Genomic DNA, 24,443 nt, shown 5'->3' with positions numbered 1-24,443 from the left:
GAATAAAATCTTGCCATTTGTGACAACATGGTTGGACCCAGAGGGCATTATGCTAAGTAAAATAAGTCAGAGAAAGGCAAATACCATATGATTTCACGTATATGTGGAATCTCAAAAGCAATAAACAAGCAAGCAAAACAGAAACAGACTCAGATCCAGAGAACATTTTGATGGTTGCCAGATGGGAGGGAGGATGGATGAAAAAGGGGAAGCGACTAAGATGTACAAATTGCTAGTTATAAAAACAGTCACAGGGATGTAAAGTACAGCTTAGAGAATATAGTCAATAATATTTTAATAAATAAGTGTGGTGTCGGATGGGTACTAAACTTATCGAGATGATCACTTTGTAAGGAATATAAATATCTAATCACTATTAGACATGTTGTACACCTGAAACTAATATTATATGTCAACTGTAATTAAAAAATAAATTATCTTAAAAAAATTCAGTGCATTGATTATATCTAAGTAATCTAGTTTTAATCACCACTCCTCACATAGAACAGATAACTTTTTTTTTTTTTTAGATGAGGCAATCCTTGGCTGACCTCACAGATTGCAAGGACCTTGTCAGCTTACTATCCCTTATTTTTTTATTTTTTACACCTACAGCACATGGTCTTCCTAGGTAGAATAGATAACTTAAGGCAGCTGGCTTTCAAACTTTGATGCCACTCAGTGTATGAAATACATTTTATCTCGTAACCCAGACAATATACCCACACTCACGTGTACATATATATGCATAATCAGTTATAAATATATATCACTGAAAGAAAACTCATGAAATAATACTTATCCTTATGATGAGCCATTTATTAATAAAAAATGCTAATGTTTCACTAAATCAATTTCATGATCTTCTACTATGGATCCGCAGTGGGAAAAGCACTATCTTAAGGCAAAGATAAAAGGTTTAAAACTTGGAGTACATAAAACCTGACTTCTATAACTCCTTTCTCCATTTTAAAGATGAAATTTGAAGATTTTAAGAATATCCAAGTTTTGGAATTCTCTATTACATGAAGACACTGGAATTCAGAATATTGCTAAGTAGAAAACATGACACTATTCTAAAAAGTTGATTTTTGCTTCTATCAAAAGGGACTGAAGGAGAGTAGCAAGTATTTTTAAATGAAGTGTAATCTTTCCAGGTACAGTTAAGTTCATTGTTATTCTAAGACCTATCATTAGACTTTTCCCTTTGTGAGCAGCTGGATGAAACTCATGGTCTTCCTTGAAAAGTTTACTTGAATGTACCTAAAATTAAATGACATTTCAGCTTTAGAGCACGCCCAGTCTTCTTACTGCCAAAGGTCATCATAACTCACAAACTTAAAAACATTTTTAATAAAATTTTTATAACAAAGGAAATGGCAGTTCATCATTCTCCCCAGATAAACAAACCACAATTTTCAGAAGAGGAAGATAACAGTGAAAATTTGAACTCCCAAAGTAACACTGGTTTAGAACTCTTCATGGAACCAAATACGGAAAGTAAACTGAACTGTGCAACAGAGGTTTAACCTCCCATATAGTCCCCGATGATTTCCACCTTCTGGTCTTCACACCTGTGCATGGTCCCCTCCCACACTATACCAGGGTTAGTCTGTGTGACCAGTAGAATACAGCAGAAGTGATGGTGTGTCATTTCTGGGATTAGCTTATAAAAGGTACAACAGCTTTCATCTAGCTCTTTCAGAATCTTTCTCTCACTCACTGCCATGTCCTGAGAAAAGGCCCAGGTGGTCAGGAGCTTAGGCCTCCAATAGCCAGCAAGAAAAGCCTCCTCCTAACAGTTTGAATGAACCTGGAAGTGAATCCACTAGTTCCAGTGAAGCCTTCAGATGAACCCAGCCCCAGCTGGTATCTGGACAGCAACTTCATGAGAGACCCTGAGCCAGAACCACTCAACTAAGCTGCTTCTGAATTCCTACCCACAGAAACTGTAAGACAACAAATGTTTGTTGTTTTAATTTGTTATACATCAATAGATAATACAGATCTTAAGATATTCCTAATATTCAGGCCCTATATATTTTACTAAATTATAAAGGCTTTGTAATGTTAATGAAGATAACTAACCGTCTTCTTTATGAAAGCTTAAAGTTAATTGCTCCTTTTCAACCATCACTCAATCAATCAAAAAGAAGTATGATACTGTTTTGACAAGACACAAAAGCATAGTATAGTACAAGAAAGAACCAAATTTTGCCATTGTAGTCATTTCTTTGGAAGCACACGGGGGAAGAAACACATTTTGTTACACATAATCAGAACATGGACACATGGTATAAACTGTTGAAAACTTACCTTTCTGTTAGTAGGAGATCGTTCCTTTTGAAACTGTTCACACTCTCTCTTTAAGCTCAACTTCTCCTGCTCTGTGGGCTTGAAAGTACCTGATGAGTTTAGATGTTTTTGGTGCTTGGGAAGAAGGCTGGATTCCAGATGACGAACCTAAAGAGAACAAATGTATGAGGACGAAATATTAATATAATCATCTAGCCAGGAGAAACAAGAAACATAAGTAAAGGTTTTATTCAGTGCTTGGGTGTTGTATTAAAAATATATTTTTTTTTCCAGTCAAGTCTGCCAGTTCTTAAGGCCTACTTTTTTGGATTTCAAAAGATCCTTTCTAGGTAAATCTATTTTTGGTCTGGTTAGGTCTAAAAACCCAACACTGTAAGGAATAGACAGGGAAGAAGGGGACTTCTGGCTCTACCAAACGACTAGGAGTAAAGAGAACAGTCCTAAGCACTTTTGCTGTTACCTAAGCATAACTTTTAGGAGTGAATGAGGTGATGGGCCCATCAACTTTGTATTGGACTGTTCACACCTGAAACAATATTTTACATCAACCAAGTTCCATGAGGACAGCGACCATGTCTGTCTTGTTCAACACTGCAACTTCAGTGACAACAGAGTTTCAGGCAGACTAGATGTTCTAAATGAATATCTGTGGCTCTTCAGAGAGTTCCTCCTTGAAAGACATATTTAAGTTAAACATGGTTGGTACCAGAGGTAAAGAATTTAAATGTCAGTTTAGTGGTTGGAAGACCATTCTAACCTTGAAAATTTTAAATATAATCTTTAAACGGCCATTCTAACCTCTAAACCTTGAAGTAACCTTTAAAAGGGGGTACCTTTTCTCTAACAAGGAGTTAGACCAACAAGATTTGAGTCTAGTTTTGCCATTTTTGTACTACTAGTCTTGGTGGATAGCCTATTTGAATGAGGAAGTTAACATAATTTCCATGAGTCTATATTTTGGATATGAGGATTAAAATCACAAATTTTAATACAGAACTGCTTAAACAAAATGAAAAGTATTGTATAAACCTATCAGGATAAAATGAAATAAAGGAAAAGATAAATTATACATTCTTAAAATAAGTCTGCCATAGCAGAATACTCAAATCCATACCTGAGAACCATTTCAATCATATCAAACGTTCATTTTCATATCAAACTAAACATTTTCAAACATACGCCACCATATGCAACTTTACAAGCTACCTTCTCCCGGGAGTGTGTGAGTTCTGCTCTGGTGTTCTGTACCCCAGTTTGGAGTCTCTCATTTTCTTGCCAAAGCAGCTGCTGTTCCTCATTCCTCAGATGATCCAACTTGTCCCAAGACAGATTTTGCTGCTGGTTACAGAATCTTGCTATGTGGGTGGCTACTCCTGGGGCCCAGTTCTTAAGAGAGAATTGCAGAGTGAAGCCTTAAAAACAAGCTGATTTCTATTTTGTCATATTTACCTAATGACAGTAATTTAAAAAAAATTTTTTTATTATTAGTTTCAAGTATACAGTACATTGGTTAGACATGTATATAGTTTATGAATCGATCCTCCCAATTATCTTCCCTCTGGCTCTATACACAGCCATTACATTACTTAATGACAGCAATTTTTAGTAAGTACCTTTCACCTTCACCTTTATTTTCTAATGGGAGTGAGTGTATGTATATATAGTTATCAATAAAACAATATTATCAGAATTTGATTTAAAAAAAGGTTTATAAATTCTCTGTTTAAAATGGTCTTTGGCAAAACAGCCCCATCAAGTCTAATAGCAAAGGTAACTATAGGGCAAGTCTCAGTTACATACAGGACCCAAGTGCATAGAGACTGTTGGCCTTAAAAACTGCCTTGTTCTTATGAAGATATGCTTTGAACAAAGATAACTGCTCTTTTGGTTAACAGAGGTCACAGAGGGAACTCTGAAATGCACTGCTAACTTGAAAAGCTTTCACAAGCTAAGTTCTACTTTCGTTTTCACATATGCAATCATATCCTTTTTTAGACTCCAGAGCATATATTGTCCATGTAACTGAACACAGGAATATGCTTTAAGCTACCAAAGTGATTTTTTGGATCCTGAAAAATGCTTTAAAAAGTAAAAAAGGTGGCACTACTAGATAAGCCTTTTGCTTTTTAAGCCAAAACATGAAAAAGAAAATTACAATCTCATCCTGAGAAAAATGTCAGCCTAGAAGTAATTTTTAAAAATGGAAACAACTACTTTATTAAAACAAAAAAAAAAAACCAAAAAAAACACAGTTAAAAAGAAAAGTATCACCAAGAGAGAATGCTACTTTTATGGTAGGTTATACTTCAATAAAAAAAGAAAATTACCTTGTCACCAGTATTCTGAAGTTGCTTATGTAAAGACATTACTTCTTGTTTTAAAGCCTCCTTTTCCTGCTGAGTCACTTGTAGGTCGGATTTAATCTGGGACATTTGCTGGTTTACGTTCTGCAGGGTGTCCTCTAAACTCTGAACCTGAATCAGGAGAACAGTCTTATACTGTGACCCAAATCCTCATGGTCTCACCTACACCATGTCCTGGTATGAATGAACTAGGACAAGAGAATGCCAAGGTCTCTGCTGTTTCTACTTATTATATCCAACTCTTTACAGTAGCTCTGTGGAAACCCAGTATACTATGCATATTTACAGAATGTTGAATTATATTTAGGATAATGACGAACTATGCCTAGGGCAAGGTACTGCTGATATAGTCGTCTGGTATATTACCAAGTGACATCTTACAGAACCAATAAGTACCACTGACATCACAAAAGATAGTTTTATCTAATTTTATGCAAATTATGTTTTAGCCTGTGGTGTTTATAAAGATCCTCTTAGCTGAAAATAAAAATATGTACTTGTAGAACCCCACTCCATGCAAACATCTCAATTATTTCAATTAAAAAAAGTTGAGTTTGTAAAAAAATATTGATAGAAGTCTTTATAATAGCGCATGGACCTGCTTTAGAAATCCTTCTTCTAAATTAGGAACAAGGAGTCCTTTTTACACACTGTTCTCAAGCTTTCATAAATAAGTAATCTCATGATGATGAGATAATCTCATAATAATGAACTTTGAGAAAAATATTCAAATTATTTCACCATACTATAAGGATGTATCAAATATTAGTCAAATTGAATCATTCTGAGCCTTCTTAGGGCACTTCTGCCTGGAACATTCTTTCCACTGGGAGTTCTGTTGGAAGATATAGGAAAATATTAACCGTGTAGATGAAACAAGAATTGTCCACGTACCTTTTCCTGTGAAGCCACTAGCTGCGACTTTAAGCTTTCACTCTGGTGTTCCCAAGACTTCTGTTCTTGCTTCATAGTTGTAATTCTGTGCTCTAAAAGACTGGATTTTGCCAACTGTTTCAGGAAAAGAAAAGAAGTAACAGGTACTTTTTGCAATATCTAGCCTCAATTTACATGCCTCCACTTATGCTGAAAAGATCAAGTTGCATCCATTTACATGGAGGAGCAGAGCAAGGTAAAAGAAGTTTTCCTGACTGACTCCTTTTTCTACCTTTAACTTTGAGGAGTCTCTTTCTTTCTCATTGCCTCATGTTTTGTAGGTGAGACATGGTGGACTGGAAAGCAGTTAGAAATCTCAAAAAAGGGTACTATAATAGGAAAATACGAAATGCCTATTAAGGCAGGTGGGACGAAAGCAGTGTTTTTGGATTTGCTAGGGAAAATACAATAGAAAAAAAGTGTTTGTCTATGTAATAGACATCAGATTATTAAATAATATATTTGTATTACATGTAAGTAGAATAGTGATATATTTAATATATATTAAATGGCATGGTTACTTATTAAAATGAGGCAAACTTTATCTTACTGTATTTAATAACATAATACCTGCTGAATGCTATTCTAGGGGATTTAGTAACAATTAGGCTAACACAGGAGGCCCACGTAGCATTGTTCATAGAGAATTATGGTACACACTGTAAAACAATGGTAAAAAGTCTTGTTTTTACTACCTTATCAACACAGCTATTTAATTCTTCACTTAGAGCTTCCTTTTCTTTCAGTAGTTTTTCATTGTATCTTAGAATGCTAGAAATTTTTTGCTGTAAGTCAGAGAGATCGGGACATTTGTGCAGCTGTTAAGAGATAAACAAACAAGCCCCCATCACATCTCATGGCTGTATTTATAAAGAGATACTTGTAAACAGGTCATTTTCATGGCTACTACTGGTTCTCTATCAATAGATATTTCAGAGGACATATAAACTCTAGCAGACTATAATTAACTTTAACAAAATGTTCCTTGCTAGCTTCTTTCCATTCTCCAATTGACTGCTGAAAATGTCTGCTCAGACAGACGCAACCAGACAGACATTGTTAAATAATGGTTCTAGCTTTCTGTTTTCCCTTCAGGGTAAAATAACATACTGCCATCCTGTCATCAATTTAACTTGTGTACAACAGCACAATAGATTTTCTTCGTGCTTTTTTTAATTAGAAAAAAATCTTTTTCAAAAATCGCAGTCAAGACTATGGAATTGGCATGAACCAAGTATGATATATCAACACAAGGGCAAGTTTAAAGGTAAAATAATCAGTGATGCCTAAATTGACTTCCTGAGTAAAATGTTGCTAGTATGGACACAATAGCTTCCTTATCTCCATTTATGGAATGAAGACAAACCCAAGACTTTTGTTGTTGTTGCTCCTTTTCAGCGTCCACCATAGCATTATTGACATTTTGGGCCAGATAATTTTTTTGTTTTGGGGGCTGTCCTGTGCACTGTAATTAACAGCATCTCTGGCTTTATATATTAGATTCCAGTTGCAGCCCTACCCTACACCAGTTCTGAAAATCGAAAATGTCCCCAGACATTGCTAAATGTCCAAGGGTCAGGGGAACAACCTCCACTTCCCCCCAAACACTGCTTTAAAGAGACTGATTATTTCTTACACTTCTTAAATCTTTCCCACAATTCATACATTTAAAATTTCCTTCCACTTCACTTAGCTTTCAAATTTTTAATTCTTTATTATCATTATGATTTTATTGCCAACTTTCTACTTCCTATCTTAAATTCTTTTACATTTTGTTTTACTAATAGTATGACAAAATAGCCTTTAAGGGTTGAATCTTGTCTTCAATTGACAACAAATCCGGCATACTTTACAAATCTAAACAAGTGAGAAAGATGTAGGAAATATATTTTAAAGTACTTGGGCATTGGTTTAATAAAAGACCTTTCTCCTTTGCTCACTAACTTGCTTCTCTACCTCTGGGCTTCCACAAAGCCTGGTACCACTTTGGGTGTCTACAAACTGGCATGTGACTTCTGCTTATGCTATTGTGTTTTGAGGCATTATGTCATACAGAACAAGTACATGCTTTTTAGGTCCAAGCTGTAAGGCAGCAACAATGGGCTGACACCATCCTACTCTTGTGGTCCAAAAGCATGCCATGAAATAACTTTCTGCCCAAAGCAGACAGGGCTCACTTGTTTTTCCATCTCAAGATTTATATCAATGCCTCTGTAATAAATATGTAATAAAATATGCCAAATGATGTCATCATTGCTATTTTACTCCCAACTCTGCTCCTTTTCTTCTGATCTCTAGCTTAGCAAAGTCATAAAGCATACATATCTCATGCTATGGATTTGGAATCCATCATTATCTTAAAGGTTGAACAACAGGCAGACTTTCAAAAGGTAAAGGAAAAAAGTATGCCCAAACGAATTAGGATGACTTTGGTAATAACAGCTTTGGAATAGTTATATACTAAAGAAGAGCCCTGATAGTTTTAACTTCTGGAATGTTTATATGGACAGACAGCTTCTGTTATGGCAAAACAGATATACTTCACACAGCAGCATCGGATCTGAAAACGTTCTTTTAAAGCATCCATTAAGTACCAGTACTGTATTAGGTATCATGAGAGATGCAAATTTCCTGAGAGTCTTATAATCCAATTAGGAAATCAAGACTGATAGGAATTAATTAGAGAGTGACACAAACATAGCACTCAGTAGTATAGACTAAATATTTCAGCATTCAGGAAGAGACAGCTTTATGCTCCTAGGCTGAACAGATACGCAAGAGGATTTTATAATCTAAGGGTGTTATAATAAAGTAATGCTTTGTTGATGCAAATAAAGTAGAACTAAATTCTATTATAAATCAGATTGCTCAAACTGAAAGGGTCTTATACTCAAGGAAAAATTCAGAATAAAAAATAAAATCGGACGATGTTAGAATATAACTTTAAGGTGAACCCTCTTTTATACTTAAATCTTTGAAACTGTGAAATAGGCTTCTTCAAGTCAAATTTATAAGTGAGAATGCAATCCTGATAATACTTTAGAATTTACTGATATGCCTTAGATAGATGTCTCATACTTAGATTGCTATAAGAAAAAGAGATAAGAGAGACCAGCTTTGCCGCCTGTGTCCCATGAATCTGGGTGAATAGTTATTAAAACTATAAGCAAGAAAGTCACCTTCTTCTTAGATAATATTACTTTATTACCTGGCTAGAAAAAAGCAGAGCAATAAATTTCTTAAACTGAAGTGGTTGTGATTCATTTACAGTAACAGAATTTCACCCTACAACATGTACATTACATAATTGAAACAACATTTAGAGAATTAACAGTACGAGCCCTTATAGACTTATACTGCAAGTCCTCAACTTTACAAGGCAACAAGCTAGATGACAAAAGTCAGTAAAAGGATATTTGATAGCCAGAGAAGCTAGACCATCAGGCACATGTTGTCCCATGAGTCCCTTTCCCCTGGACCCCTCTTAAGCAGCAGTCTTACTTGTTTCATTTTCTCCAGTTCATCTTTGAGAAGGAGGTTTTCCTGTTCCACAATATGAGTCTGTATTTTAACTTCAGAAAGTTCTGCTTCCAGAGAAGACATTAAAGTAGAGGACTAAGAAAAAAATGTAAAAGTCAAATAATATACATATTCATTTAGCCTGGGGAAACTTACTGGGTTCACAAAAGACAGCATTAAGGACACACTAGTACAAATTCAATACCACACTGTTTCATGACCATGCTTATACTCAATGGAACTAAAACTATCTTTAGAAGACTTTCCACTTAAATGGCATAAATGTGATTTCTAGGGTAGTTTTTGCAGGTTTCTCCACTGTAAAGTTACTATCTTTCTCTTGGGAGACATACTTTGAGACTATGCAAATCATGTTTCTCCTTAAACTTTTGCTTATTAATTTTAGTGTCTATCAGTGTCTATAACAATTATTACTCTGGAGTTTGCCTGATAATGACTTTCTATTTCCTTCTTTCCTTCTACATTTATTAACTGAAATTCTACTGTAAGAAAGACAGTGTTTCTCCTCCATTTATTTACTTATTCAGTTTTTTATATCAGTATGGATCCATAGATATTTATTTTATTCTATATTTTCTTTGTAACTTTTATGCTAGACTATGATTATTTAGTTGATGAAACTGTTCCAGCTTTGGCCATTAGGAGCTCCTTCAGTTTGCGACCTGTGTCCTTTCAACATGCCATCTCTTTTTGAGTACTTTTTTCTTTCTGGCACCATGAAATATTCCAGGCTCACCTTGAATTTTCCTTGTCCTAGCCTTAGAACCAATCATTTTTCCTAGGAGCCCTGGTTCCTTTTATGGTCGATAGAAACCAAGATCAGTGCACCCCATCCACGTATACACACCTGTATCTCTATTCATCCATATATATATTAAGAAACATGAGTTTATACTAATATCTTGAATGCCAACCCAACATCAGAGGGTTCATATCAGTCTTCCCCCCGACTTCCCTACTTATAACTTCCTTCTCCAACAGTGAGACACTCAGTTCTTATTGTCCACAATATATTTACTTATTTGTTCAATTCTAGTATACACAAAGTAGTTTCAGAATTACTAACCTACACCCCCATGAGAAACTCACTTACTGACTAGTCCTAGAATCAAGATAACTAATTTACAAATTACTTAATTCTTCTTTATTGTGGTTATGTTATCCATTTATAATACAGTTATGTTAATTTATTGGTTTGTGTTACATTTTTGTATCCCCCCACATCTTGATTGTTTTTAATTGTGTGTTTATTTTGGGGGTATGTGACGAGTATGTGAAACATTATTATGGTTCTAAGAATCAGAGCTATATGAAGAGATATACTCAGGAGTGTCACTCCCTTCACTATCCCTTCTACCACATTTCCATTCCTCTCTCCATCCCTTTTCCACCCACTCACTACAGGTAACCTTCTCTTTAGTTTCTGGCTTATCATTCCTCTATTTCTTTTACACAAATGAGCAGATAGATATATGTGTATTTTCTAATGTCCCTTTCCTTCTGACATGGATAGAGGCATACTATAGACACTCTTAGATAATCTTTTGAGCTTTTCTTTTTTCACTTAACGGTATGTCCTGGAAATCATTTCATATCAATAGAGATCTTTCTCATTCTTTTTATATCTTTTTTTTTTTAAGCTTCATAGAACTACTACATAGTGGGGCTATCCCCACCACATTTATCTAACCACTCTTCCTTTGTATGAGCATCTAGGTTATTTCTAACATTTTACAATTACAAACGATGCAATAAATAACTGTGCATATGAATTTTCATATTTTTGAAGATGTATCTTTAGGATAAACTCCTAGAAGTGGGATTGCTGGGACAAAAGGTAAATTCATATGTAATTTTGTTAGGTTCGGCCAAATTTCTCTCAAGATGGATAATATGAGTTTACATCCCCACCAGCAATGTATGAAAGTGCGTTTCCCCAAAGCCTTGCCAACAAAATATGTTGTCATATTTATAAATTATTGCCAATATCATAGGATAGAAATGATATATCAGTGTTGTTTCTATTTGCGTTTCTCTAATTATGAGTGATTTTGAACATTTTTTTCATAGGTTTGAGGTCATTTAAATCTTTTTTTTTTGGTGAATTGTTTGTTCGTGTGTTTTCTCCATTTTGCTATCAGATTTTGGTCCTAAGTCCTTTGATTTTTTAAGAGTTCTTTACATAATAGGGATATTAGCCCTACATGATGTAAATATTTTCTCCCAGTTTGTAAATTGTCTTTTGATTTTATTTTTTTTTGCCATGAAAAATTTTTAAACTTAATCATTTTTTTTCTTTTTTTGCCTCTGGTTTATGAGTCATAGTTAGACAATCTTTCTCTATACCAAGAGAAATCTTTATACTAAAGACGAATTCATCCATGTTTTCTTCTAGGACTTGTATAGTTTTATTTTTTATATTTAGTCTCCCAATCCATTTAGAGTTTATGTATGATATAAGACATGGATCTAATTTTATCTATTTCCAAATGTCTACTTGGTTGCCCAGACACCACTTATTAAAAAGTCCATCTTTGCCCCAATGACTTGAGAAGCTACCTTTATTATTTAGATAATAAAGTTTCCATTTATACTAGACTTTCCATTCCACTTATCTGTCTATTCATGTGCTGGTACTATTCTAATTATTAAGACTTTACGTACAAAACACTTAACATAAACATTTATTTCTTGGGATATCCTCCAAAAAGGCTGTGTGGTGGCTACAAACCATACCTGCACTTTGCAGTGTTCCAGTTCTTCTTTCAGATTAGACTTTTCTTCTTCCCATTCCTCAGATGTGCTGTGTCCTGGCTCTTTATCCTTCTGGCAGAGCACTTCTGCCAGACGTTGATTAAGTTCTTGCAGTTCTTTCTGATTTTGAGAGTTCTTTTGGCTAAGTTCCGTATTTTCCGAATCCAACTGTTGGTTTTTGGTTTTCAATTCTGAAATCTAATTAAAATTGAAATAAGTTTTAAAAACTAGTTATCCTTACTTCTGCCAAAAAACAGATTCAGAGACTAATTGCTTTCCCCCTTATATGTAAAGTTATACACTCACACTAACAGAAATAATATCTAGTAATTATTACAAATTCAGTCAATGCGGAAGTGTATGAAGAAGTGACACAGTCCAATCCCACCCGACACTGGTAGCCATTGTTCACAGCTGGATACGTGTGTATCTCTCCAGGTTATGGTCTATGCATACGCAAAACCCATATACACATTGAGATTTTCTTCTTCTTTACAACAAAAATTTGAATCATTTCAGATGTCTGGACAGTCTGCTTTTTTCACTTACAATATCTTACAGACGCTTATCTTTCCAAGTCAGTGCATTTAGAAACCACCACATGCTATATTTTTTAGTAGCTATAGGGTATTCCATGTATCAAGATGTTCCATAATGTCTTGAATCTAATTATAAAGAAACAAAACCATCTTTTGGAAAATTCATTTACACATGGTAGCATTTTGTGTTTAGGAATATTATTTTTAGAAGTGGGGCTGCAGGGTTAGAAGGTATGCATATACATTACTGTTTTGATAGCCTTCAAATGTTTTCCTCACAGTGCTACCAATTTATAGTCCTATCAGCAAGGGATGAGTACATTCATTTACTTGCCCCCCCTTTTTTTTAATACTACATGATATCAATCTTTAATTTTTGCTAATCTGACAGATTAAAAAAACTCATTTAATTTTCACCTTCCAATAACTAATGAGGCTAACCATCTTTTTATTTGTTGTATTCTTTTTTTCTGTGACTTGACCATTCATATCAATTATTAATTTTTCAGCTGGCTTTTGCCATTTGTTTCCAAGTGTAGAAAATATATTTTGGATGTTAACACCTTGTCTGTTTCAAGTATTCAAAGTACTCTTTTCCCAAGACATCCTTGTCTTTTGACTGTCTCAGACAGATTAAATGGCCTTCCCCTGCAAAACTGCATGTTGTGAGATTATATAAATTGGGAATTGAATGGTACAACTATCTGAATGAATAACAATTCTGTGAAAAGATATACTGATTAACTGGTATTCTATTATCTGTGAATTCTGTCCTTAATTTTCTGCTTTCAATCATAGTAAGGAAAGAGGAAGGAGCTAATCATTGAAACTACTTGAGGGACAGAGCTAGTATTACACAGATTTGGTTTTAAAATCTGTGTAAAACTCACCTCCCCATTCCCACTGATTGTAAAGCTTGCATTAAGCACTCGGAATCTAGAAATAATATATGCATTACTATATCCACAGAAAAGTAGAAACCTAGTGTAGAATCAGCATGAGGTGAGTTTTCATTCTGAAACTCCAGATTTACAATCCTACTATCATTAGCTATATGTTATTCCAGTAGCATGTCCTGTAAATTTGAAAATTTCAAATAAAAAAAAAAAGAATTTCAGAATTAAAAATCACTGGGAAATATTAAGTATCTCCTTACCTGTTTCTTTAAATTTTCAACCATTTTCTGAACTGCAGCTTTTTCCTGTTTTATAATTTCTATTTTTTGCCTAAAGGGACAATGAAAATATACTTAGAGTTTGGCTTTGAAAGTTCAGGTAGAATAGTTTTAGTTCTTGCAAAAATGCCTTAGGAAAATTTAAGTACATGTCTTACCACATTTCTTCCTGAGATCCATTTAATTTCTCCAATTGCAGGTTAGAAATGCTATCTTCTTCATTTAAAGTAGTAATTTCATTTCTCAAAATAGAATTTTCCTCTTGAAGCTTCTCAGATTCATATCTGAAGTACAGAGATTTAAAAAAAAAATAGTTACAAGAAAGCAGTCATCTGGCATCTTTAGAAAATACTTTCTAGTAACTTCCAATGAAACAAGTATTGCATGCCAGTTAAAAAGAGAAGTCTAAATTAGTCGTCTCTTAGTACTTGGAAATCAAGCTATGACATATTGACTCATTTCTTTTGGGAAGCAAGAATTTCACTAAAAGACGTTAAGGGAAGTGTGGAGATAGGAATGGAGATGTAATGCCCACTCTGGTGGCCGATTTTCTCAGTGGCAAGTATACTGTTTTGAGCAAATAATTTTTCTTAGTCTCAAGTCCTACTTGCTTCAAATAGACAAGAACTATATTACTAAATTGTATTAGTTTTAGTTTTAGTTTTAGGGCCCAGGGTACCTAGAGAAAGAAAATTCACCACATAAATAAAAGGGCCACACTGAAATATACACAGTAATGTTTACTCTGTGATTTTTTTTCATCTCACTGTATTCTGACTTTTAGAACTAAAAATGGTCAGAAGTAAGAAGAGGAAAAACTACATCCAGAATAAATTATTTTGTTTCACATCATTAAGATATTTCAGCGATGATGTAATATTTTACAAGTTTTTTTTTTAAACCGGATTTGCTAGAAGACTATTGCAATCATATTTTATAAAGTCTAGTGAGCATTGGTTCAAGTATTTTCATTTTTGCCTTTATGTTTAAGCATACTTCTTAGGCTCTGATAGCTCCTCAATAAAATGGTATGTTCTAAGATAAATTTCCATTATCAGGATGTACTTCGAGTGATAAAAGGAAAAAACTATAAGCCACAAAAACACATTTGTCCTATATTAGTATAAGAAGAGTTTTCTACCAAGCAAGTTAATCATACATAAAAGGCATTCATTCTCATATAACATCTTTCATCAAAATGAGGAAAATAACTAAGAGCAAAAAAAAAACAAAAAAAAACCCCAAAAGACTTATCCAAATGAAGTGCTAGAAAAGAGTTAAAGACCTGACATATATTGATGACGCACATGGTTAAACAGCAAATACTCCCCATTATGAACTTTCACACCCCGAATGACATTTATTTCCTACAGAAGAAGGGAATGCCTCCTAGGCAAGGTTTTTCTATTTGTTAATACAACGCAGAAGCAGAAGGAAGTCTAAAGTACTGTTCTCTTCTTGAAGACTAACAGGTTAGTTTCTCTAGGTACAGCAAGCAGCGGGAGTTAGATTTGGCCAAGTGCTCTGTGGGATTCTGTGAACTTTAGAATTTATATATATACATTACCTCAGAAGTTCAACTTTTTGCTGCATCTCACTGCATGTGATCTGCAAGTCATGCATCATTGCCTTCAGCTCTTCCTCCTTTCCTCCTTGAGAAGGTAAATCCTTTTGCTTAACTAAATTAGTGACTCTTTCCCTCAACTTTCTAGTCAGCTCCTGCAGCTTTTTTTTCTCCAGTTCTAACTCTCCTATCATGGCCTGACGCTGAAAATGTTTGTCCTGAAGGCCTAGGAGAGCAGTGTTTTCCTCCAGCATAATTTGGTTCTGTTCTCCAGGCTTTTCTTGATGTGTCTGGATTATTCTGCGTAACCAGGAGATTTCATGTGCTTTCACTTTTTCCAGCATCTGTGTATTCTCCTGCTCAAGGTACTGGTTTTCTTGATAATGTTCTTCTATAATATGCTGTACATTCATGACCTTTGGCACGCACTCTTCCAGTGTCTGATTTAGTTCAAGTACCTTTTCAGCAGGTTTGACGTCCAGGTTCTCTAAATGGGCTTCCCATAATGAGAAGCAGTCACACTGTATCACTGCTCTTCCTTGCAGCTTCTCAATCTTGTCTTGAAGTCTCAAAACCAGAACATGCAGTTCCTCGTTTTCTCTTTTGACCTCATCGTAACTCTTTTCCAGACAAAGAAACGTTTCGGTTACTTCTTCAACTTTCTTTAGCTCATCCTGTAATCTGAAAACTTCTGAAGTGAGTTCTTTGTTGTTTTCTAGTGCTTCATCGTAACGTGACTCCATCACTCTCAGCTCTTCCTGGAGACAGTCATTTTCTCTACTGGCATCTTCATATAATAATTTATATTTGGGAGAAGGCTCAGGGATTCTCTCAAGTACATTTAGTTTCTTTTTTAGCACAGAAACGTCAAAAAGCAAGTCTCGTTTCTTTTCAGAAGCTCGATCGCAGTCTGCACGTAAGATCTTTAGTTGTTCCTGAAGTTGACAGATCTGATTCTTTAGGTTCCAGGTTTCAGTCCTGGTCTCCTCACTATTTTCAAGCTCAGAAAAACTCTCTATCGATGCTTCAGAGTCCTCTATTTTGACTTCCTGTCTCTGACCAGAACTGGTCCCTGTACTTCTCAGATCCCGGACCTCCTCATCTTGCAGGTCACTTGGGACACGCCGCATGTTTACACCTTCTACTTGCTTCATTCGATTTTGCTGTAAAAATGGCTCCATTTGTTCTACAGAATTTCCCAAAAATCCAGTAGCTGGCTCATCTAAACAGGAAGACATTACTGACCCTGGCTCTAATTTTTGCAGCCTCTGTTGCAATCTAGAAATTTCAGCAGCCATTTTCACATTTTCCTTCACTGCTCTTTCATGAGCTCTCTGCAGGCTTAAGAGGACATCTCCATTCTCTTCCAATAGTCGCTCTCCTTGCTGCAACAAGGACATGGCTCCACTCCCTTCTGCCTCCTCCCCTATTTCCTGGCAGCCATTCTGAAGCCTAGAGGGAGAAGATGCCACCTGCTGCATTTCCTTAACTTTATTCTGAAGCCGGGAGATTTCCATGCTCATCTCGGCTCTGTCTCGATCTGCTTTCTCACAGGTCACTTTGTGGACGCTCTCCATGACCAGAAGCTTGGACATCATTTCCTGCCTCTCCTGGTCACGTTCCATTTCTAGCCTTTCGAGATGTTGGTTGGCCAGCTGCTCTGAGACGCCTGCCTGGCACAGGACCTGCTCACGGTCCTTCAGCTCTCTTTCATGACTGCTTTTCAGCTCAAGTATCTGGTTAGACAGTAGACTTTGCTGACTTTCAGACACATGTCTTAGATCTTCCAGGTCTTTGAGTAGCTGCTCTCTCTCAACAACCATGCTATCCAAATGTTCTTTGTATGTTTTCTCCAGCATCTCCCTCTCCTGGGTCAGGACCAGAGAAGTAGCTTTCTCTCTTTGGAGAGTCTCTTTGAGCTGCTCCTGGGCTTCTGCACACTCCTGGGTGAGCTCGTCCTTCTCAAACTCCCACTGGGATCTCTCCTCGTGTTGCTGCTCCAGGAGCTCCCTCAGTTCTTGGCGGTAACGCCCCTCAAGGCTCTGCAGAGCATTTTCGCATCTCTCAGTGACTTTCTGACAATCAGCCTGAAACTGGGCTTCTATCTGATACGTTCTTCTATTACACTCAGTTTCCATTTTTTCCCTAAATGTGGTCAACATACAACATTACTAAAACTGCCATCAATCCCAGAAGCAAACAAAAAACATTTCCCATGCATAGAAGAATCTGCCAAGCCAACAATCTAAATACTTTCTAAAAATGATTTTCACTTAATCTCTATGTGGTTCATTATTACTGAGAAGAGATCTCATTTCTGAGAGCCAAGACTAGTAGACATAATTCATTTAAAAGACTTAGTACTTACCTCTTTCTGCATTTAGAAGGAAAATTTAGAAACCAAATTCTTTTTGCATACTCCTAGGTATATTTGTTTTGGGATTTTTTAAATTCAAGTATACAGTACATTGGTTAGACATTTATATAATTTATGAAATGATCCCCCTGCTTACTCTATCTACCCTCTGGCTCTACACATAGCCATTACATTACTGCCGACTGCATTCCCTATGTTGTGCTCCCCATCCCTGTGACCATCTATCAATTACTAATCTGTACTTCTTCAACCAAAAACTTAAACTGATATTTCACATTAAATGATCAAATGCATATTGACATAACCCCTAACTTGGGAAAAACATAAAATTCTTTTAATTAAGTACACATTGGAGAATGGTCATCATATAAACCACACATATTAACAAATTCATTATGTTTTTGCTTCTTGTTTAATGAAATAGCACTGAGTTCATCAGAGTATGAAGCACCAAAGCCTTCAAATGTACCTGAGATTTTATATGAGTAAGGTAAGCACAAAGCAGTTTTATAACTCTGGGAGGAAATGTACCTTTGCCCAGAATCCAGCTTATAAATAGCTTTTCTCAAAAAACAACAGGACTGAACTAGGAAGAAACCACATTTGCGAATCTCATTCTCATGTGTAACCTTAAAAGAAACAAGTCAGATATAAGACATAATTTACACTTAAAAAAAAAAGGTTTCCATAACTACATGATAGGCTTATGTCTGCACAATGGCAAAACAGGTTAAAAAACTAAAAAGAGGATCTAATCGATCAATGGGCTTTTACGCCTTCTGACTTATCAAAGTCTCTTTAACTGACTGGAACTCCTAGTGTCCCTGAAGGACAGCGCCGCAGGTTGCTCCATTTCCCCCATTTTCTTACCTTCCCTCTTGAAGTTCCCTTTGGTGTTTTTCCAAGAGCTGTTTTTGCAACTTCTCTTTCTCAAGAGTGTGCTTCTCCACCAGGCTTTTCAGCTGCTCCTGGTGAAGTTGCTCCAGTTCCTGAGTCAAGCCTCTCACCTTCTCTTCTGTCCAGGCACCGTTCTGAATAAGTCCTTCCCTCTCACGGTTAAAGCTTTCCTCCGCCTGCTTCAGCCTATCCTTGAGCTCCATCTCATGTTCCATCCTCAGCTTCTCCTGAAGGAGAGTCTTCTCCTCATCCCACTTCGTCTGCAGTTGCTTTTTCTCCTCTTTATGTCTGCAGGCAGTCATATGCTGTGCCTCCTTGAGTACTACGGCCTGGCCCTGAAGTTCTGCAATTTCATTTTTAAGGCCACTTATTTGTTTTTCCAAAATGTGCACTTCATTCTCATACTTCTGCTTCATGTTCTCCTGCTCCTTTTCGCAGGCGATCTTGGTTTCATCTAGCTGCTTTTCATAATGGTGCACCTAAGGTCAGAGAGCCAAACCACCACAGTGTTACTGGACCCGAGGCCACAGAAATGTGATCGGACAGAAGTCCTTTCTTCCTACAAGACATTCCTCAGTTTTCCCATTTTGTTTTAAAGTAACAACTAAAAAACACATTAACTAAGATATATTAAGTCAAGCATGGTTTGCTTTCCTTTATCTGAACTTGGTTGAATCTTATCAGTTTCTGAACAACTATGAATACTGACTAGACTGTCACGGAGATACCATTCGTCTCCCCAGGCATCCTTTCCAACTTCGAACTTAGGGTCTTAACAAACTTAATGAAATTCATGTGTTTATTGAACACCTATCAGGCCTTGTGGGGACATAAAGCTGGGTAAGGCATAGTCCCTGCCATTAAGGAGAAACCAGTCTTGACATGATTATGGCAAATACAAACATGTACACTACGAGGCAGAATAAAAAATATAAAAGATATAGAAAAAAGACCTACAATATAACCAGGAGATTCAAAAGACAGAAAAATCACATTGGTTGGCAGAAATTCAGGAATTGGTTCATGCAAGAGGTAACATTTGATATGAACTCTGAAGGGTAAGTAGACTTTCAAGAGGTAGAAAGAGGTCATAACATGTAATAGCATGAGCAAAAGAAGATAGTCTGATAAGGAATGGCAAACTACCTGGTTTGGCTGGAGGATAAGGTAACTCAAAGGAATGGTAAAAGAGAAAAATAGAAAAATAAGTTGAAGCGACAAGGGAAAGGGTTTTGGAGGCCCAGATTCGGAACTTGTGCCTTATTTAGGAGTTAAAGCTATGTCAAAGGGTTTTTTTTTTTTTTTTTTCATTTTATTAACTTTTTAACAAGGTGGGAATAATGTAATGGCCTTCAGGTTCCAATGAGGAAAAGGTCTTGTCCTTGGCCTGTGAAACCATCCTAAGGAAGTGGTTTCCTGAGTAGCTGGTAAGACACAAGAAGAAACATACAGACAGTGCTGTTCTCTGAGAAAAAAGAACTGAGAATATCCTACATGCAAAACTCTGTCAGACCTTAGAGAAATCAGAGAACAGGACTGATAAGAAGGACATACTTTATCTTCAAGCTCCAGTCTTAGGCGACACAAGTCCCTGTGATGATGTTCTTTCATCTGTTCGATGACCAGTTCTGCCTCGATGCTCATATTCAGTGGATTGCATTCTTCAGAACCAAGCCCTGAAAATACACGACATCTGTTGACCCTGACCTTTCAATAACACAACTGGCATCTTAGGAGGGGCATCCAGTTTTACAAAGGAATAATTTTCAGCCCAAACTGCCACAGATGAGATCTACGAAGAAACAAATGAAGCCAAGAGAATTCTCTTTTGTTTTCAAGGTTTGGGAAAATAAAAAAAAAAATGAAGGTGAGCAGATTCTTTCATGGACAGCAGTGCACCAAACCTTGACAGAATCCATCTTTTTAAAGAGTAGGTGGGGGGTAGATATGGAAACTGTTGCTTAAACATGATCTCCTCCCAGTGAAAATGCTGTGGAGTGGGGAAGTTTGGTCAAACCAACCAGCCTTCTATTCATCCAACAAATCCTGAGCAACAGATTGGCAGAAGAGCAATGTGGCAGGAGAATGAATAACCAGCCTACTTCCTGATATACCCTGAGGTGTTAATTTCATGGGTCAAGATATCCAACCCACCACTCAACATTACAGAAGACTGAGTATTGTAAAATTAATTTCCTGTAGTTCAGGTGGAACTTAATCTTAAATTATCAGCTAACATTTTTTAATACTGATAAAGATTGACTGAGACTTTAAAATGAACATAATCTGTCGGGAGGGTCTATAGGAGAAGCTAAGGCTGATGGGAGGAGTTCTCGCACTCTACATAATCACGAGAACCCCACAGGAAGAACTCTATGTTTATAATAAAGCTCTATGGTTCTAACTTTCCATTCCCTTGACTTCTTTTTCCTTTATATAAATAACTCTCCCCCTTGGCACGCAGGCGAGTGTATGCACCTGTCTCACCATGTCTGCGTGCACTGGGTTGCAACTCTTTGTTTTCCTTGAATAAATCCTTTTTGGTGATGAAACACTTAGTCGATATTATTTTTCAGTAGACAAAACAAATAGGGCATAGGTTAGGAACACAGAAATAGGCAGTTTGGGCAAAATTTTTCAACTCATCCATATGAGCTCACCTTTGCAACCGCCCATGATGATTGCTGGATACTGAAATGTAAAGTGTTAATTTGGGGGCTGAGCTAGTATGTAGACAAAATGATTATGTCTATTACTATATAGAAATCTCTTAAGACAGGGGATGCAAAAAAATTTTCATGTGGGCATACACAGGCAGATGGGAGAAAGGGCTTAAGTCTAGCGTCTGGAATCAGCAGTTTTGCTTTGAGCTTTTGCTTCATATGTCATGGCACATTCCCTACTGAGAAGTGATACTTGGGGTATACACACTACCCCAAATGCTGCATCATGTACCCATGAGGAGAACCCCCAAAACTTGGTCATCTATGGAAAAGTTCAGAAAAGCTTTAGAAATGTATCATATCATCAGTTGGGCTCCATCCTTACACTACAGTAAAGCTATAGACTTAGAATCAGAGGAAAAGTCTTAAGGCTTCTTCCTGTCCCCGCCTCAATCCCTTATTTATTCTAGAATAAATAGTTGAGAAGAAGAATAAGCAACCCTTTCAAGAACCTGTACTCCTGCAACAAGTACCAGTAGACAAAACTAAAACAGGAGAATTTATAATGAGCCCATTCTGAAATTCAAACTCAACACACTGGAGGAAAGAGGCAGGAGCCCAGGAGGGAGGAAAAGAGTTGACAAAGGATGTAGAAAGTTCCCCGACAACTCTGCCTTCCAACCTTGCCACTCAAAATCTTCCTCAAAGGCAGAGGCAACCAACGCTTACTTATCTTATTTGTTATTTGCAGGAGCAGTGCAGACATTTAGCACAGACAGCATAAGAAAAACAAATTCTGTGGTTTCTGGCTTGCCCATTCTCCAAAACCGTCATTGTGTCAGTTAGGCACTTTTTCAGCAAGGGAGGATTCAGCAGTAGCTCTGTGGAACTCTAACACTCCCAAGGCCTAGATTCTGACTTGTGGCCAGTTTTTTTTTTTTTTTTTAAACAAAGCAAATATCCTTATGGTTTGATTGTTCCATTCATTCGTTGATTCATATAAAAATCAGATGGAAATATTCTCATAAAGACTTCAAGGACAAATGAAAAAAACAGACCACAAGTGAAATAGCTGAAGAAAATAGTATTGCCAGTCTTTTTTTTTTTTTTTTTTGGTCACCAAAGTTTTTCAATTTTACATTCAATCATGGTTCTAAAAAGAAAGTCAAAGGCAGAGACTCTGAAAAGACTGTGTCGGAACAGCTTGCCTTGGTCAGGCTCAAGGCCACCGCTGTTAACGTCAAGGTCTTCTGACAGCGAGTTCTTCACGGGATTTCTGAAAACCCTGCCTTGTGTACGATATTCTTCCAGCTCAGACTGGAGTTCATCCACTTGGTCTTGTAATACCTGGAGTTTAAAAACCAACACGAGTCTTAAGTGTGACACCAAAAGCATGAGCAGCAAGATGAACTAGACATCATCGAAAATAGTATCTTTTGTGCTTCAAAGGATACCATCAAAAAAGTAAAGATAACCCACAGAATGGGAGAAAAGTTTTTGTAAATTATGTATCTGATAAGGACTTGTAACTAGAAGATATAAAGATTATAACTCCAAGATAAAAAGACAACCCACTTAAATATTAGGCAAAGAATCTGAATTGACATTTCTTCAAAAAAGATATACCAACTAGCAAATGAAAAAATATTGGACATCATTAGCCATTAGGGAAATGCAAATCAAATGAGATACCGCCTCACACCTGTTAGGATGGCTAAAATAAAAAAGACAAACTATAACTATTGGAAAGGGTATGGAGAAATAGGAACTCTCACACTGGTAGGAATGTAAAATGGTGCAAACCTCTTGGGAAAAGTTTGGCAATTCCTCAAAAAGTTAAACATGTAGTGATCATCTGACCCAGCAATTCCACTCCTAGGTATGCATATGCATATGTCCGTACAAAAACTTGCACACGAATGTTCACAGCAGCATTATTCATAATATTCAAAACAAATGTCCATCAACTAATGAATGAATAAATAAAATGTGGTATAGTCGTATAATGGAATATTATTCAGTAACTGAAAAAAATGAAGGACTGATAATGTGCTATGACATGGATGACCTTGAAAACATTATACTAAATTAAGGAAGCCAGTTACAAAGAACCATGTATTGTATAATTCCATCTATATAAAATGTAAAGAATAGACAAATCTATAGATACAGAATGTAGATTATTAGTTGCCTAGGGCTGGAGTCACGGGAGAGAATACAACTAAGTGGAGTGTGAGTTTCTTTTTCAGTGATTAAATGTTCTAAAATTGATTATGGTACTGGTTACACAGTTTTGTGAATATCCTAAAAAAAAGTGAATTGAACATGTTAAATGGGTGAATTATATAAGTATGAAAAGCTGTTTAAAAAAATAAATAAGTGGATGGATTTGGGGAATTTTTGGAGGGTAGAGCTGACAGATATTACTATGACATTATTAACTTTAAAGACATATAAAGAAAATGCATCTACTTGATAAGAGCCAAACTTAATTGCAAAAGTGGCATAAATGTTTCATTTCTTTACTCAAAATGTGCATATATATTTCTTGAGAAGGCACACCATGAGCAACCCCATAGGGGGTGATATTTTCCTCATTTCTGCACAAATACCATGTTCATCTAAAGCAGTTAGAACTCAGTTATGCTTACTTTGTTTGTGATTTAAGGGAAAAAATTCAAATTCCTAAGCTTAGGAGAGTTACTTTTTTAAAAAAAATCAAAGATTGCTATTATTCATATAAGCACTTTTTGTCTCTTCTGGTAGGAATTTGTAATGATTTTTTAGCTAAAGATTTGTGTGGTCTCTGCTTCATTTGCATTTCATAAATAAAGTAATGTATTCAGGAAAAAAACAACCCACAAGACAAAAACAAATTACATCAGATTAGGTCTGTAATGATCAATCAAGAAAGGCTAATTTTGAAATAAGCACATCAACATGACCACATATTCAGAATAAAACAATATTTTCCATTCAGAATAAAACAATATTTTCCTCTAAGCACTAGCGATTTCTGACCTAGATAAAGCAAATTTAAATGCAGTTTGTATGGTTTCCTAATATTTTAGGATAATTATATCAATAGCCAACACCTGGGTTAAGTGCTTCCTATGTCCCAGGCTCTGTTCTAAGCACTCTACATATACTCACTCATTGAATCTTCACAACAATGCTATTATTTTTACCATCTTATAGATGAAGAATTGAGGTGCCCACAGATTAAGTGACTTAATCATGGTTACACAGCTAGTGAATGTTAATGGTGAAGCAGGATTTGAAGCCAAATACTCCTCCACTTACTAAGTTCTCTTCAGTCACTC

The 24,443-nt window shown here is 36.1% G+C and overlaps 1 protein-coding gene across 9 annotated transcripts in view; it reads right to left on the bottom strand.

The window, feature by feature from the left end:
- The window catches only part of NIN (ninein), a 93,916-nt gene that overhangs the window by 13,994 nt on the left and 55,479 nt on the right, over positions 1-24,443 (bottom strand). For 4 of the 9 annotated variants that reach the window (XM_023527249.1, XM_023527252.1, XM_023527253.1 and 1 more), the window contains 13 exons: positions 22,329-22,467; positions 20,012-20,133; positions 18,431-18,936; positions 15,187-17,328; positions 13,778-13,903; positions 13,602-13,671; positions 11,889-12,104; positions 9,114-9,227; positions 6,308-6,430; positions 5,574-5,687; positions 4,644-4,790; positions 3,520-3,702; positions 2,317-2,463 (listed from right to left, as the gene is read on the bottom strand). In XM_023527249.1, the coding sequence (XP_023383017.1) occupies positions 2,317-2,463; positions 3,520-3,702; positions 4,644-4,790; positions 5,574-5,687; positions 6,308-6,430; positions 9,114-9,227; positions 11,889-12,104; positions 13,602-13,671; positions 13,778-13,903; positions 15,187-17,328; positions 18,431-18,936; positions 20,012-20,133; positions 22,329-22,467 (4,149 nt within the window). The remainder of the gene's footprint in view (positions 1-2,316; positions 2,464-3,519; positions 3,703-4,643; positions 4,791-5,573; positions 5,688-6,307; positions 6,431-9,113; positions 9,228-11,888; positions 12,105-13,601; positions 13,672-13,777; positions 13,904-15,186; positions 17,329-18,430; positions 18,937-20,011; positions 20,134-22,328; positions 22,468-24,443) is intronic. The other 5 variants (XM_023527251.1, XM_011385580.2, XM_011385608.2 and 2 more) reach the window with 2 other exon arrangements.

This window comes from Pteropus vampyrus, unplaced genomic scaffold (genome assembly GCF_000151845.1).
Source record: "Pteropus vampyrus isolate Shadow unplaced genomic scaffold, Pvam_2.0 Scaffold15, whole genome shotgun sequence".
Taxonomy (NCBI): Eukaryota; Metazoa; Chordata; class Mammalia; order Chiroptera; family Pteropodidae; genus Pteropus; species Pteropus vampyrus.
This window is presented reverse-complemented; position numbering and strand designations above follow the sequence as displayed.